This window comes from Myodes glareolus, chromosome 9 (genome assembly GCF_982192425.1).
Source record: "Myodes glareolus chromosome 9, mMyoGla1.1, whole genome shotgun sequence".
Classification (NCBI taxonomy): domain Eukaryota; kingdom Metazoa; phylum Chordata; class Mammalia; order Rodentia; family Cricetidae; genus Myodes; species Myodes glareolus.
In genome coordinates, this window is record NC_142034.1 from 95,508,935 (window position 1) to 95,525,748 (window position 16,814).

At 42.1% G+C, this 16,814-nt stretch overlaps 1 protein-coding gene across 2 annotated transcripts in view; it reads left to right on the top strand.

Moving 5' to 3' along the window:
* The window catches only part of Pdpk1 (3-phosphoinositide dependent protein kinase 1), a 67,897-nt gene extending 51,166 nt beyond the window's left edge, over positions 1 to 16,731 (top strand). For both annotated transcript variants that reach the window (XM_085694702.2, XM_048436305.3), the window contains exons 11-14: positions 493 to 710; positions 9,808 to 9,865; positions 10,758 to 10,910; positions 11,247 to 16,731. In XM_085694702.2, coding sequence (XP_085550828.1) covers positions 493 to 710; positions 9,808 to 9,865; positions 10,758 to 10,910; positions 11,247 to 11,363 — 546 coding nt within the window. In that variant the 3' untranslated portion in view covers positions 11,364 to 16,731. The remainder of the gene's footprint in view (positions 1 to 492; positions 711 to 9,807; positions 9,866 to 10,757; positions 10,911 to 11,246) is intronic.
* The last annotated feature ends 83 nt before the right edge of the window (positions 16,732 to 16,814 follow it).

The window sequence follows — 16,814 nt, forward strand, 5'->3', positions numbered from 1 at the left end:
GAATAGTCACTTTCTGTGTCAGCACTGGCTTGTATTTTTCTAGAACCATTGCTAAGGTTAAAGAATATTTTAAAAACAAATGTAAGCTAAATCAGTCTATGCAGTGACTCTGGAACCTAAGATCCCAGGACTAAAAGAAATGTGCTCAAGCACTGAGTTTCATGTCAGAAGGTGGCTGCTGTAGAGGTTCCTGCCTTGGGGTACTGTGCTGGGTAAGGGTTCCAGGTTCCTTCTCTCTGGAGATGAAGGATGCAGTGTACCCCTTCTCTGACCCCTGTTTCTATCAGAAGAGAAACCTGTAGCAAGAAGGTCCAGCCTTGCCTTGGTTCAGTGGCCAAATGGCTATTGGAAGAGAATCTGTCTATATACACCTTTGAAGTGTGTGTAAGCTTTCCAGGTTGTGAGCCGCTGTGGGGGCCAGGCAATGTGGGAGGGAGTCTTTGACCTTACAGACAAATTAAGGTACATCTCTCCTTCCATTTTTTCTTGCAGTATGACAATCTCCTGAGTCAGTTTGGCTGCATGCAGGTGTCATCTTCCTCCTCTTCCCACTCCCTATCCGCGGTGGATACCAGCCTGCCCCAGAGGTCGGGCAGCAACATAGAGCAGTACATCCATGATTTGGACACTAACTCTTTTGAACTAGACTTACAGTTTTCAGAAGATGAAAAAAGGTTGTTATTGGAAAAGCAAGCCGGTGGAAACCCTTGGTAAGAACTATAGGCATCAGCACCCCATCTAAAAGTACAGAGTGCATGGAATCAGACATAGGCTGGTTGTTTGTCCTGCCTCACCTCTGCAGTGCTCTTCAGAGGAACATGCTCTCTGAGGTTATTAGGAAACCTCAGAGCTGGGGCTTGAATTAGGTTGTGTTCTTATGTTTTTGCATTTTTTACAAATTGATTTTAAGACTATATATATATATCTTTCATATATATATCTATATATCTATATACATATCTATATATATATATATATATATATATATATATATATATATATATGAAAGCCATTCTCTGCCAACATTTTTTTCAGCTTACCTCTTAGTCTGTTGGTGGATATTGCTTTATAGTTGAAAATTTTTACGATGTCCATCTAACCTGTTCCTGTTCTAATCTTGTTTTTCTTCCAAGTCTCCTGAAAGGGCTTCAGTATTTTTACCTGGCACCTGCACTCTCTTTTGTTGTTCTTTTTGAGACAAAGTCTTACCTTGGCCTGGAACTGGCAATATAGACCACGCCGGCCCCAAACTGATACAGATACAATACAGATATATTTGCCTCTGCCTCCCAAGTGCTAGGATTAAAGATGTACGCCATATCCCTGACTACCTTTATTTTTTTCTAGTATTTTTATGCTTTTACTTTAAAAATTTATTCTTTGACAGTATACATGGACCTAATATATTTTGAGCATGTCTACTTCCATTACACTTAGGGGTCTCTTTGGTCTCTTTGAGTGCAATGGGAGGAGAAAAATTGAGGGTTTGTTAAGGAAGGAGGGAGAATGCACAAGACTCAGACTTTATGAAGAGGGAGGAGAACCCTTAGTAGCTTTTCCAGTGACATGCAGATGGCTAAGACTAAATTGTCTTGCCATCAAAACTTATTTTCTCTAGAGAAATTAAATATAGATACTGCTCCTAGAAATAATCTACAATTCTGGGAGTTTAAATTTGTCCTTTAACTCCCTGTTCCCTAAGGTAGTATTACTATCAGGAATGTAAAAGAATTTTTGATTTGATTTATTTTTATTTCTCTTTTTATTATTTTTAATTATGTGTATGTATGGGTCTGTGCATGTGAGTGCAGGTACCTGGGGAAGCCAGGGGTGTTGGGTCCCCTAGAGCTGAATGATTGGTAGCTGTGAGCCACTTAATGTGGGTGTGGGAACTAAACTCAGGTCGTTTGGAAGAGCTGTAAATGCTCTTAAAAGCTGAGCCATCTCTCCAGCTCCTTATTTGTTTATTTTTTAATTAACATGGCTTCATTATGGTATTTCTGTATGTACTTTGTTTTTGCTGATTCTTTCTCCCATTCCCTTGCCACCCCCAGGTTTGTACCCCTGTACACCTCTTACTCCCAGTAGTCTCCTTTCCACTTTTACATCACGTGCATTCTTTTTCTTTTCTTTTTGTTTTGTATTTCGAGACAGGGTTTCTCTCTGAAGCTCTGGCTGTCCTGGAACTCTCTCTGTAGATCAGGCTGGCCATGAACTCACAGAGATCCTCCTGCCTTTGTCTCCTGAGTGAGTGTTGGGATTAAAGTCACGCGCCGCCACACCTGGCTTGTTTTCTTGTTGGTAGCTGTTTGGACTGGGATGAAATAGGACCTCAAAATAGTTTTAATTTACATTTCCCTAGTGGCTAAGGATATTGAACACTTTAAAATGTGTTAGCCATTTGTGGTTCTTCTTTTGAGAACTGTCTGTTTAGTTTCTTAACTATTTATTGACTGGCAGCTTGAGTTATTTTAAGTGTTTATACTTCTTTATATGTTCTAAATATCAATTCCCTATGTGAAGTGTGGCTGGTAATTTTTTTCTTCCATTCTTTAATGTAAGGAGGATTTTTGAGCGGTTCTAGCTACATTTCCCAGCAGGAGCTTGTGTGTATGCTTCCTAGGCTTGTGTGTGCTGAATCTTCAGGTGTCCTGCTTTCTAGAGTCTCAAGCAGGAGCCCTTCCCCTAAGATCCTGGTCAGAAGCTCTGTCTTCATGGGCGTGTGTTTCATCTCTTCTGGGGTCTTCTCCTCTGCCTGGGGCTGTGAGTGCTAGTCAGAACAGGAAGATTACTTGCCCACTTCTTTTGGGTGTGGGATTCTCTATCCTTTCCTTAAGATTTCAGGTCTAGAGCCAGGCTGTAGTGGGGCACCCCTTTAATCCCAGAACTCAGGAGGCAGAGACAGGAGAAATTTTGAGTTTGAGGCCAGCCTGGTCTACAATTAGTTCAGGACCTTCAAGGCTACAGAGAGCATGTCTAGAAAACCAAAACCAAACCAAACAAACAAACAAACAAAAAAAGATTGCAGCTCTATGTGTATAAGCAGAGACTTGCTCATTTGTTTCCTAGCCACCCAGACCTGAATTTTTACACAGAAACTATATTAATTACAACACTGTTTGGCCGATATCTTAAGTGTATTTCTAGCTAGCTCTTACATAATAGCCTATTTCTGTTATTCTACATTCTACTATGAGGCTCGTGGTTTGTTACCTCTTGCTTCCTGAGCAGCTACATGGTGTCTGCCTCCTTCAGCAGCTACATGGTGTCTCCTTGACTCTGCCTATTCTCTCTCTGTCTCTGTTCAGATTTCCCACCTGACTTTACTCTGCTAAGTCATTGGCTGAAACAGCTTCTTTATTAACCAATGGTAATAAAACATATTCGTATCATAACATACAGAAGGGAATTCCACATCATGTGGAAAATGATGCCTCTGCAGAGAACTTCATGGATTTACTGTCTTTCAAAATTAATATGTTAATACTAAGATAGTAGTTATCTCTTCTTGCTGTTATTTGCTGCTAGTATGCAGTGGAGTTTTTCATTGACCACATACTAGAGGGTTGGGGACTAGAGAGATGGCTCAGAGGTTAAGAGCACTGCCTGCTCTTCCAAAGGTCCTGAGTTCAATTCCCAGCAACCACATGGTGGCTCACAACCATCTGTAATGATACCTGTAATGATATCATTACAGGCAGAACACTGTATATATAATTAATAAGTACATCTTAAAAAAAAACAAAAAAAAGCCATACTGGAGGATGGACATTATCTTCACAGTATATAGAATGTATGTATATGATATTTTCTGTAGTAGGATTATGGCTTAAAAATTTGAAATTAATATGTTTTATTTCTACTGTATTCTTAATGAGCAATCTTCAGTTATACATGCTATAATTACTTCATGATTTTAATTATCTAGTAAGTCATTACTTTCAAATCCTGATCATTTGCCTATATAGATAGAAATACAAGTAAATTTTGTTGGCCTGTTTTGTGATAGTATTAAAAAATATTAAAAATACTATAAAGTTCTGTAAATTTTGTTTAAAGTAGCTACTTCTGATATTAATACTTTTATAAAGTAAATGAACATTTATAATACAAATGTGAGCATGGATCATTGACTTAAAAGATTTTTTTTTTGTCTTAGCCACGGCAGCACCATTTAAGTCTAAAAAGGTGTAAGGTGGAGATGGCTGAGTCGGTAAAATCCTTGTTGTGCAAGCTTGAGGAGCTGGGTTCAATCCCCAGCAACCTCATAAAGGATTAGATGTGGAAATGCACATCTGCATTGCCAGTGCTGGAGAGGAAGAAATAGTATGATTTCTGATCAACAGCTTGCTAGCCAGCCAAACTAGCCAAATTGATGAATCCTAGGTTTGTTGGAAAGGGCCTGGAGAAATGGCTTAGTGGTTAAGAACATTTGTTGCTATTGTAGAGAACTCAGGTTCAATTCCCAACACCCGTATGGTGTCTCACAACCATCCATAACTTCAGTTCGAGGAGATCCAGTACTCTTTTTCTTACCTTTGCAGGCACCAGGCATGTATGTACTGCACATTTATTTATACATGTAGGCTCATATACATAAAATAAATCTAAAAAAGAAAAAATAAGGTGGAATCTTAGTTTTATAGAAGAAAGCATTTAATAGGGGCTTAGTTTATTATCATCATGGTGGGGAGGAAGCATGACTGCATGAAGGTTTGTGGGACTAGCTGGGAACCTTACATCCTGATCTACAGGCAGAGACAGACAGACAGACAGGGTCAGTTATAGGCTTTTGAAACCTCAAAGCCCACCTTTAGTGACATGCTTCTTCAACAAAGCTACACTTATTAATCCTTTCAGACAGTTTCACTCCTTGGTGACTAATTATTCAAATATATGAGCCTATTGGGCCATTTTCATTCTAACTACCACTGGTGGAGAACTCATACACATAAAATAAAAACTGGAGATCAGTTGAGGGAGACACCTAGTATATATACATATGTGTGTACACACAGAAGATTTGAGTTTTTTGAAGAAGGCATGGTTGCGGGAACTTCAGATCTATGTCATTCTTTCTGGCTCATCACTGTTCACCATCACAGAGGAATAAATTGGTAAGGAGGTTATAGCATAGCAGAGGAACACCATAGAACTAGGCTGGCAGTTCACTGAACTAGAATTAACCTACCCAGCCCAGCATAGAGTCACTGTAGAGAGTTTGTTCCCTATGATATGCAAAGGAGGCATCTCACAGTGAAGAGAACAATTCTGAGAATCACAGAAAGGAAGTATGTTGGGGTGGAAGGTCTACGAGCCGGGAAAATCACAAGTGAAGCACTAGCTGGCACAGTCCTTTTAAGAACATTGAGCAGGTACCTTCCACCATCAGGAAACGAGATTGATATACGATTGCAGATGCCTAAGTCAATTACTTCAACAATTTGTCAGTTTAAAAAGGAGGAGGCACTTGGGATACTACTCAGTATAAAGTAGATCATTTGTAGACACACATGTGAGTGTATGTGTGCACATGCATGTGTGTATGCTAATAGATGCTAATAAACAATTTTTATGTATGTATGTGCATGTACAGTGCCACAAAGCATGTGTGGAAGTCAGGCTTAGAGGTAGCCTTTAATAACTGAGTCATCTGGCTGGTTCAGGCTTGTTTATTTATTTTTAAAGTAAAAATTTTAAAGATTTATTTATTTTATGTATATGTTTCTCTGTGCATATATGCCAGAAGAGGGCATCAGATACCATTATAGATACCTGTGAGCCACTGTGTGGTTGCTGGGAACTGAATTCAGGACTGCTGAAAGAGCTGTCAGTGCTCTTAACTGCTAAGCCATCTCTCCAGCTCCCAGGTTTATTACTTTTAATTAAATATTTGAAGCTGGGAATGGTGATACATGTCTGTAATCCCTGCATATAGAAGGCAGAGGCAAGAGGGTTGAGGCCAGCCAGCTCTATGAAAGTTCCAGGCAAAGTAAAGCAGATGGATAAGTACTTGAAAGCAGGTGTTGAAATTTTCTGGACTGTGGATTGAGGCTATAGTCGAGAGAGAGTAATGCTAATGGGGCTTCCTTGACTGTTGGAGTGGAGTGTAAAGTTGATGTGATCTGGGCTGGAGAGATGGCTCAGTGGCTAAGAGCACTGGCTGCTCTTGCAGAGTACACAGGTTCAGTTTCTAACAGTGGTGGTTTGCAACCATACATAACTAATTCCAGGAGATTCCATATCTTTTCTGGCCGTCATTGGCACCAAGTACGCAGGTCATGCACACACATACCTGCTACATATATACAGACAGACAGACAAAACACTGATAAAACAAACAAGTCTAAGAAAAAGTAAAATAAGATAAAATGAGGCCTGAAGGCTAGATTGCTGACATTTGAAACAGATTAGTGCCTGCTGTCCAGCACCACAGGTGTACTTACCCAAGTACAACCAGCTCTGTGGAGACACCTCAGGTGTCAGGGGCTACTCCCAGTTCTACAGCTGTACTGTGCTCTCCAACAAACAGTGAAGCTGTTTGGGGCCTTAGGCTCAGGTCCTGGAGATAGTCTTGGGGTCTGTACAGATAGCAGAGGAGAGAACCAGGCTTTGGAGTTTTGCATTGCTATCATTGTGACTTGACCATGGGTGAAACATAAACCCCTCAGCCTCTGTGTCTTCATATCTTTGGCACCAGTGACAGAATTTGCCTATTTTGGAAGAGCCACATTGCTATGTGTGAATGGAAAACCAGGAACTGAGTAGTTCTGTGGCTCTACTTCAGGTGTAGTTTTAGCTATGAATCTTCCAGGGAGAAAGGTGCTTAAGGTGTGCCTGGAGCTTTGGAGTGGGGATTAACATTGCAGTAAAGAGTCAGGGCTAAAGAGATGGCTCAGCCATTAAGAAGACCAGGGTTTGATTCCCAGCACCCAAATGACAGCTCACAACTATCTGTAACTCCAGTTCCTGTAGATCCATCACCCCCTTCTGGCCTCCACAGGCACAGACTTACATACAGACAAAACATCAGGCACATAATCCACCACCACACACAGGGTTTCCCTGTTTAACAGCCATGGCCGTCTTGGAACTTGCTTTTTTGACCAGGCTGGACTCAAACTCACAGAGATCTGCCTCCTGAGTTCTGGGATTAAAGACTTGTGCCCCCCCCCCCACACACCCTGGCCTTTAATTTTTTTATAAAGTCCAGATGAGTCTTTGAAGTAATCTTTTCAAAGTATATGACTCAGTGATAGAATGCTTGCCTTAGATTCTACCTCCACTACCACCAAAAAGAAGAAAGAAAGAAAAAAAGAAAGAGAAAGAAAGCAGGCTGATAAATAAGCAGTAACTAACCTGTTGAAAGTGACTGATTAAGTAGTGGGTTGTGCTATTGCTGTTGCTAATGGAGCTTCCTTGGCCTTTGATTTCTGTGCCTCTGAATCCTGGGATGTAGGCAAGTGACCCCCCCATACACACACACACACACACACACACACACACACACACACACACACACACAGAGACTTATAGGATGTTGGGATGTGAATACATTCTCTGTGCAGAGTGAACAAGGGGCAGGCTGATGCTTGTCTATAGGAGCATGTTTGCTTTCTATGTTTTTTGCTCTTCCTCCAATAATTTAATTAGTAGGTCTTTCCTATCTTGTAAGTCTTTGCTTATGTTAAAATATTGCAGGGTCTGCTTATTAGGTGAACATTCTGGCAGGCCCTGCAGTGTTACCTGCACATCTTAGTGCCTCATTCCTTCTGCTAATGTTCTTTTCAGAATCAGCCCTTTCCTGCTGTGTTTTGATTGGTTAGTTGGGTGTTTGGTTAGTAAAACCTCTCGGAGACTGTTTTTGTTTTGTTTTTTTTCACTTTTTCTGTGGATCACTGCTCTGTCCTTTTCAGAATCTTAGTTGTTCTCCAAGTCTACACAGTACTATATTGTGTGTGACTTGAGACCAAGATTTTGGTTGTGCAGCATACCTTGAAAGGGCAGTCTGGTTGGTTTTGTATGGGTCAGGTAGTGAGGCCTCGAAGTGCTCTGGCTCCTCAGGGAGGTTTCAGAGTATCTACATGATTGACTTAGACAATTTTCAGATAGAAATGTGTTTTTGTTTTGTATTTATAGTAGAAGTGGCATCAGACAGGGCATAGGACTGAACTGTAGCTCAGGCGGGAAGAGTGCTTACCTGGATACACAAAGCAATGGGTTCTGTCATAGTATCGCCAAAAAAAAAAAAAAAAGGTGGGGGCGGACCATGAGAGGTATTTTAAAGGTAGTTTTAACCCCAATAAAATAATATTAGATGTTAAACCATCTTTGACTCTGAGGAGACAGAAGTACACATGCTGCTCATGTCGTAAGTCAAGCTAAATTCTTTAAGAAAATTGTTTAGGGGCTAGAGAGATGGCTCAGAGGTTAAGAACACTGGCTGTTCTTCCAGAGGTCCTGAGTTCAATTCTCGGAACCCACATGGTGGCTCACAACCATCTGTAATGAGATCTGGCACCCTCTTGGCATGCAGGCAGAACACTGAATAAATAATAAATAAATCTTCGAAAAAATGTTTTAGCATTATCTATTTATTGTTTGTACACATGGATGTCAGAGGACAACTTGGAAGAGTTACTTTTCTCCTTCCAAATGTTCATACTGTAGTATACGTGTAATAGTCCTAGGATAGCTTAAGGGAGTTAGCTTTTTCCTTCTACCATGTCCTTCCCAGGGATTGAACTTGGTCATTAGGTGCCTTTACTCGCAGAACCTCAGAACAGTTTTTTTTTAATTAATAAACTTTATTTATTCTATGTGTTTTTCACATCATGTATCTTGATCCTATTCAATTCCTGTCCCTTCACATCTGCCTTTACCCTGCACCCCCCCAACAATGAGGGGAAAAATGAAGAATATAAAATGAGAAGATTTTTTTTTAAAAAAAAAAAGGTAAGAAATTAAAAGTCTCAACAGAGAAGCTGCACTGTGACCCCATGAGTCATACAGCGACCCAGCAAGTCATGCCATATATTCCTTGGTCCATATATCTCTGTTTGCAAAGAGTCACGGGTCTGGTTTGAGGCCCTTGGTCAGACCAAATTCTGGGCATATTTGAATAAATTTTTTATCAATATGGTGAAAATATTGGAAAAAGCCCCACTCCATCACCATCTTGGGAATTGAAAACCCAGGGCCTTAGCATCTGGTGCATGTTAAATACCCCCTATACCACTAAGCAATACACCTCAACTCAGAAAAGAAAATCTGAAGCTTTTTTTTTTTTTTTTTTTAAGAATTTGTGCTTCTCCAGAACTCTGGACTCTAGGCACTGTTAGGTGTCCTTATTTGGGAAGTATTTTATAGATTCTAATATTGATTTGCAGTGGCATCCAAATCTCTGTGAGATCTGCCTGCCTTTGTCTCTCAAGTGCTAGGATTAAAGTTGTGCACTACCACACCCAGCCCCACTGCAACATTTTAAAATGAGGATGTTAATTAGGATGATGTTGATGCTATGTGTTACCTTGTGTCTGTGGCGTTCTCTCCCAACCTTCCTCTACTATGCAGATATTTCCAACTTGAAGATGACTCTAGGAATGTAGATTCTGGACCATATGTACAGATAAAATCTGCACACATGGCATTACGCATCTGGAGTATCTCCTGAAAAGAGGCTGCAACTGTGTGGTGGAGTCGGGGGGCAAACTTGACTGATAAAAAGTCTACAGAGGCCCTGTGGAATTTATCCGAAGGACAGTGTTTGGAGAACTGCTGTCTCATTCTTATTTCTTTCTTTTTTAGGCACCAGTTTGTAGAAAATAATCTAATATTAAAAATGGGCCCAGTGGATAAGCGAAAGGTGAGTCAAGTCCCTGATGTTCTTCATCCTGTGATTTCCTATTGCTTCAGATCAGATCAGTTCTTCATCTTGGGGTCCTGCCATGGATATGGCACTTTGGCCTGATCTTTAGAGATCATCTCTAGATTTTATAGCTGGGAACACTCAGGCTCTCAGGGAAGCAATGTGGGCGTTTGGAAAACCAGCCTTATGCTCTAGTCCCAGGGCATGATTTCTCATGGTTGCACAACACTCATCTCACTATGCTAAGGTTTCTGTCACATTGAAAAGGAGGTATCATTTCTGAGAACTCAGCAGGTAGTCTTTCATTAGAAGATTTGGAAATACAGGAGTTGTTGTTTATTAAGCTTATTTGTTTATTCATTTTTGAAACAGGGTCTCACTATGTTGCCCTGGCTGTTCTGGATCTGGTTCTGTAGACTAGACTGGCCTCGAACTCACAGAGATCTGCCTGCCTCTGTCTCCTGAGTCCTGGAATTAAAGGTGTGGGCCACCACTGTCTTGCTATTTATTACATTTTATGGACTACAGATAGTGCAGAATGTATCAGACTCTGCAAACAGGGACTTCCTAATACCCTTATTGCCTGTGTATACTCTGGAAGTGAGAATCTCCATGAAGGTGGGCTGAGGCCTGGCCTGCCAAGGGCGGACTCTGTGCCTGAGAGAAGCTGAATGACCAGGGGAAACTACAAGCTATCCATCGATGGGCATATTGTGTGCTAACCAGAAGAGACCTGTTCTTATGTTTTCTTGATGTAAGATGCTGGGCTTAGGTTGAGGAGGAGGTGTCTTAGGTGAATAGATAGCTGGCAGTCACTGTGCTCTGCGCTACTTATAAGTTAGTCCCTTCTGTGCCTTGATCAAACAGTTTGTTTATTTATTTGTACCAGGGTTTATTTGCAAGACGACGGCAGTTATTACTCACGGAAGGGCCACATTTATATTATGTTGATCCTGTCAACAAAGTCTTGAAAGGTGAAATTCCATGGTCACAAGAACTCCGACCAGAGGCCAAGAATTTTAAAACTTTTTTTGTCCACACGGTAAGTCTCTCCCTATAACGCCTCTGATTGTAGTGTCACCACAGCCTTCTGCGTCTCTGTTGGAAGTGTCCCTTGCTTTGGCCAAGGAAGTATCTAGGGTCATGTCAACTTCCTGTGTCTCAGAGACCTGTATGAACAACTTAGGCCTGAAATGGGCTAGGAGATACTCTGTTTTGATTTTTGCTTTTGGAAGGTCACCTACCCATGTACTTAGTTTCTGTACTTGTAGAAAGAAGAAGCCCACTGTGCCCACAGGCTTTCAAATGGTGCTGACAGCAAGATAGGCTGGGTGGGGATGGGACTCCCTGGAGGACATCAGATGCTCTGTCTTTGCAGCCTAACAGGACGTATTACCTGATGGATCCAAGCGGGAATGCTCACAAGTGGTGCAGAAAGATCCAGGAGGTTTGGAGGCAGCGGTACCAGAGCCATCCAGATGCTGCTGTACAGTGACGCGGCCTGCGGCCGGGCTGCCTATCGCTGCCAGGACACCTGCCCCAGCGCGGCTCGGCCGCCACCCAGGACGCTTCCAGACCACCTGCCAGCCATCTCAAGGAGAACATGGATGGTGGAAACCTTGCAGCTTTTTTATTTAAAAGAAAAGAAAAAAAGAACCCAGCCACACAAAGAACAAAACAAATAACCAACAAACAGGAATTCAGGGTCGCTTTGCTTGCTCTCTGTGCTTTGTGGTGGCTTCCATGTGCTGCTGTGGCCATGGAGACCCAGCTTCTTGCACGGTAGCTCAGCTTCTGCCCAGACCAGTGACCAGATTTGGCATCACCAGCCCCTCCTAGCATCCACAAGAACTGCATGCCTGCTTCTACCCTTCCCCACCTGATAAACACAGCTCCTGCTGTAACTGAGGGACCGGGCGTATCTGGCTCTCCTTCACCAGAGAGCCTCTTAACTCTGCTGGGTTGATCACCAGCTCACTGTGGGTACAGGGCTCTTAGCTTGTGTGTGTACCTCCTTCCTTGAGTCCCTTATGTGGCCCTAGAGATGTAGTCAGGTATGTTTCTGATGACAGCGTTTCTGTGGTTCCTGCCCTACCGTAGGCAGGCTGATGGTGAGAAGTATGCAGGCTGCTGTAGTACAGTCTGCTCTCATTGGGCTCTGCTCCAGCATTCCACTTCCTAGCAGTTCATCCAGGGAATGAGACACCAAGCATGTGTCCAGCAGGGGTGCTGTCATACTGGCACCTAGATAACACCAACTAGATCACTATCGGGTACAGAATCCTGTCCTGACCTGGACAAGACTGGAGCTCCCATGTGGAGGAGTGGTGTCCAAGCCTTCCTGGGAGTTTCTGCATAGGTTTAAATGTGAGACATAAATGTGCATGCTCTGTGAGACAGGGACTGAGAAAATCCCGGGTTGTGTGCCAATCTCCTGCCCAGTCTCACATGCACCTGTTGGTGCTGTGGGTAGACACTTCTCAGCTAGCTCAGTTTTTATATCTCTGTTGAAAATCTGAAAGCCTTTTCATGTTGCTTGGTCACTTGGCACCATAAAGCATGGACCTTTCCTGAAAAGAACGTTACCACTGTCTAGCTCACAGGGACAGCCACCTAAGCCTGAGCCTGCCTGTGCCGGTGTTCTTTGCCAGTATTGGGGAGACTACCCTGATGCTAAGCTGACAGTGTTTTGTTTTGTGATACAAATGGCCTGGACTATTTCAGTACACTTGCAGAGTGCTTCTGAGGGACTTGGCTGTACCTCTCTCTGACTAGGATGTCCCTAATGGGTCTAGGATGTCCCTTGGTCTCTAGTAGGGAAAAGTAGGCACCTGCTTTCATAGACTGCTCACAGGAACACCTCTGACTCCTATGTTGCAAAGGCAGCAACAATTTTGCCATTTATATAAACTTTCACAAAGGCACTCCAGAAATGCCCACACAGCAATTACCCCTGTCCACAGTGACCACCTATGGGCCAGGTTACCCAAACTGAGAGGGGAAAGATTCTGTTCCCAAGCTTTTTAACAATAAGAGTGGTTCTTTCAAACTGGGTGGAGTGTAGATGAAAAGCTCACCATCATGCCTTGGCAGGGGTGCTGGATGGGAGCAGACTTTGTTATATTGTATGATAAGAGCTTTAGGTGACCAAGGAGCCGGTGTGGTCCTGACACCTCGCACCCAGGGAACAGATAGCTTAGCATACGATCAGCCTGTGAGTGAAAGTAGACACTCTTTTTCCTTGTTTTTGAAGAACCATGTTAGCTAAACTAACATGTCTCCTAAGAGTTCTGTTCTTGTTCATGCCTTGTGGCTATTTAGCCCTCAGTATCCTGTACCCTGTGTTTGCATGTATAAGAGTGGCTTCCTGGTTGTCACATGCATGCAGATACAGGGAGAGGCATCTCTGAGGACATTTAACTACAGGGGACCATGTGGGACTGAGGTGTGGCTTAAGTTAGAACACCTGGCTGGCTTATGGGAGAGTCCTCTGTTGCTTTCTCCCCTGGAGAGCAACACTACCTCCTGGGCTTTACCAAGTGCCATCCTAACCTCCAAAATTAGGGTTTAGCTGAACTGGTAGTGGGTGGCCATGATGACTGCCCTATGCTACAATAGCTGAGCTCTTCCCAGGTCACCTTTATATCCTTACTGCCCCCTTTTCCTTGATTTTTTTTTCCCTTTAAGAACCATGCATTCTTTTCTTACCCTGACTTATATCACTTTTAGTTTTTTCCAGTCATCCTTAGAGCCGTCACCCAGTGTGCAGGTGCCTTACACTGTAGGACAGGATGTGGGTGTCAGTTTGTATAATTTTGTGTGTGTGTGTGTGTGTGTGTGTGTGTGTGTGTGTGTGTGTGTATAAAAGCAAATGGGGGAATCTATCTAAGGAGAGAAAGAAATGTCTCATTAGGAGCTCCAGAAGTCGTGTGTCCTAAGAATGGTAAGGATGAATAGAAAGTTCAAGACTGTCCTCTGGCTTCTCACAGTGGACTGTACCTCACTGCCCACTAGCCATGCCTTTTCTTGGTGTCACAAATGAAGTTGAGCTTGATTAGGTCATTTCTACCTGTTTTTCTGTGCTCCAGCTGGGTAGTGGATATATCCATGTAGCTAAACTCTAACCTAGTAGATGCAGTAAAATACCACTTTGAGAAAGATGACTTGTGTTAGGCTGGTAGAAACTGCACCTGCTGCTCTTTGGGCTAAAAACCTTAGTGTTGTGATCCAAGCTTGAAGTAACTTTGCAGATAGCCAAGTGTGGCACAGACTCCTAGTGCCAGCAACGGGGCCGTAGGTTGTTGTGGCTTTCTTAAAAGTAATGTGTTTTCTGAAAGTAAAAGAAAAAAAAAAAAAAAGAAAGGCCCATTATTCAGAGACCACTGTGAGCATTTTGATTTAGATCCTGCTTTTCCCTCCCCAACTTTTTGTTGTTGTTGTCATTGTTGTCCCAGTGCTGGGAATCAAATCAGGGCCCTCAGAAGTGCTAAGCAAGTCCTCTACCACTGAGCTATACCCTTAGCCCATGTTTGCTTTTTAAACCAAACTGGGAACACACGACACACATCATTTTGCATCCAGCCTTTTCACTTGACATTTTTCCATTAAGCATTTCTCTATACCACGAGCAGTTCTTCAGAAGCATGTTTTTAATAATTGTGGACTCAAATGGTTGATTTATAAGTTATCCAACTGTCTCCCTGTTGTAAAACATTCAGATCCTTTTGGGTTTTTTGTTGTTTGTTTTTTGCTATTTAATGTTTGTTTTTGCTAATTAATAATGCTGTGGTGAATATACTTATGTCTTTGATTTTTACTCTGATTTTTTTCTCTCATATGTCTGCAAGTGGTATTTTTGGGTCAAAGAATTTGTTCATTTCAGAGCTGTTCCTCCTCTTTGGTCTGTTTAGATGCTCTGAGTTCCAGTAATAAACCCTCCTTCCTCATGTCCTACAGATTTTGATCACATCAGTTCCTGCTAAGCTGTGTATTCCCAAGAAAGTTTGACTATGACTGCTCTTTTTTTTTTAATGCTAAAATGTCATTAGTGCAGATCCATTTGTGACAAAATTTTCCAAAAGCCCAGTTTCTTCATTTTCATTGCAAGAATCTGGTCATGCATGTTACTTCTCTTCCATCATTGCTGCTATGGCTTCCAAGAGCTTGGTGATGTTTTCAGAATCCTGTACTTTGTGTCCACAATGGTACTGAATCAGCTTCTGCACAGTCAGCAGAGATAAAGTGTTGAACTGACCTTGCCACATTCTTAATGGGTAATTCGTAATTACGTTTATAGACTCAGACAGTGCATTTGGCCATTTTGGGATCAGTAGCAAAGCAGAGCAGCAAAGCTCTAATTGAAAAAGAAACCATGTAGATGATTGGCGTTTATAAATGTACAGTTGTGAGTGTCCTTGCCCCACCCCTCCCCCACTCAGATTAGCAGTTCGGGAGAGTGCAGTGGCCAGACCTTCTCATTGCAGAGGATGGGTATTCCAGCTGATGCTTACGTAAACCTTCCTGTGTGCTGCAGGTAATTATGGTCTTTGAATAAAGCCCACACACCCAAATTGGATTGTATCTGTGTTGTGTGGGGCCTCTACTTGGAAACATGAAGTAGAGATTTACTGGCCACCATACTCAGTGTTACCTGATTCTACCAGAGCATAGGGCTCGAGATGTGTGAAAATCAGTTCCCTGCTTTCTCATGCCTCAAGGCTTCTCCCTACTGCTCCATAGACTCAGGGTGCTTATAGCTGAGACTTGGGAGGCTGTAGCAACTCATGAGTATGGTGAAGATACCATGTTCCTGGAGATGTTGCAGTACACCTTTTCCATTTTGTATTGTTTTTGTTTTTGTTTTTCATTGCAGAACCCAACATAAACTGACTCCAGTGGGGGTAGCACCTCTTAGGTGCAATGTATGACAAGGGCCCTGGCATATTAGATGGGACTGAGACCACTCTCAGAGCCTCTGAAGATAACTGGCTTCTGGCCTAACACTTAAGGGTTATAATTCAGAATGGTTGTGGAAAAGTGGCCTAGGAAGGAAGCTGTTTCTGTCAAAGCACCTATGCAGTGGTAAGCAAATGAATTAACCAATGTGAATACCTGGAAATTCCCTGTATCTGAATGAAGAATTCAAACTGTACAGAAGGTTTTACAAAAGGCAAATTTCCCCCTCCTCATGTAGTCTAGCCTAGTTTAATCATCTGGGTTAGTGACTACAAGTGAGTCATTGTGCCGGTAAAAGCCTCCATTATGACCATTGTTTGATTGGACATTGGCAAATTAAACTGTTAACAGTATTTAGAGCTGCTGCGGCTGTCTCATAGCCACGTACAGTAGGATGAATCAGTAGTCTACTGCTGTCGTTCAGGTTGGTGACAGTCAGTTAGAACATGTGTAATATTCTCTACCTGGTCTGTAGCTGTAACTGTGATGTACAGGCAAAGCAAAAATTAAAAATACTTATGAAAACAGATAATGCAATGATACTAGGATATACACTTTTGTATTTTTATTCTTATATAAGGTTATTTGCTGGCTATTGTCGGCCTCTAGTTCAGTCTGTTATTTAAATTCTAATATATGAATTATTTGGATTGAATTCATGTTTGGGGCCACGTTGTTGTATGTATTGATGTACAGCCTTGAATGTGAATAATTATTGTAAACTATATTTTACAACTTTTTCCTGGCTTTATTATATAAATTTTCTATTTGGTCATGGTTTAATCATATAATTTAATGAAACAATTTTTTTCTTTTTTTTTCAAATATCTGTGCTTTAGATGTAATTACCGGATGATGGATTTCCCTCGTATGCTCGGTAGTCTTGTAATAAAAGCATGTAGAGTGTATATGTTCGACGTCCTGGCTCCTCTTTTGGCTGGGGTTGGGGCGGAGCCAGTGCCGAACCCCAGGAACCCTTAGAAAATACGAG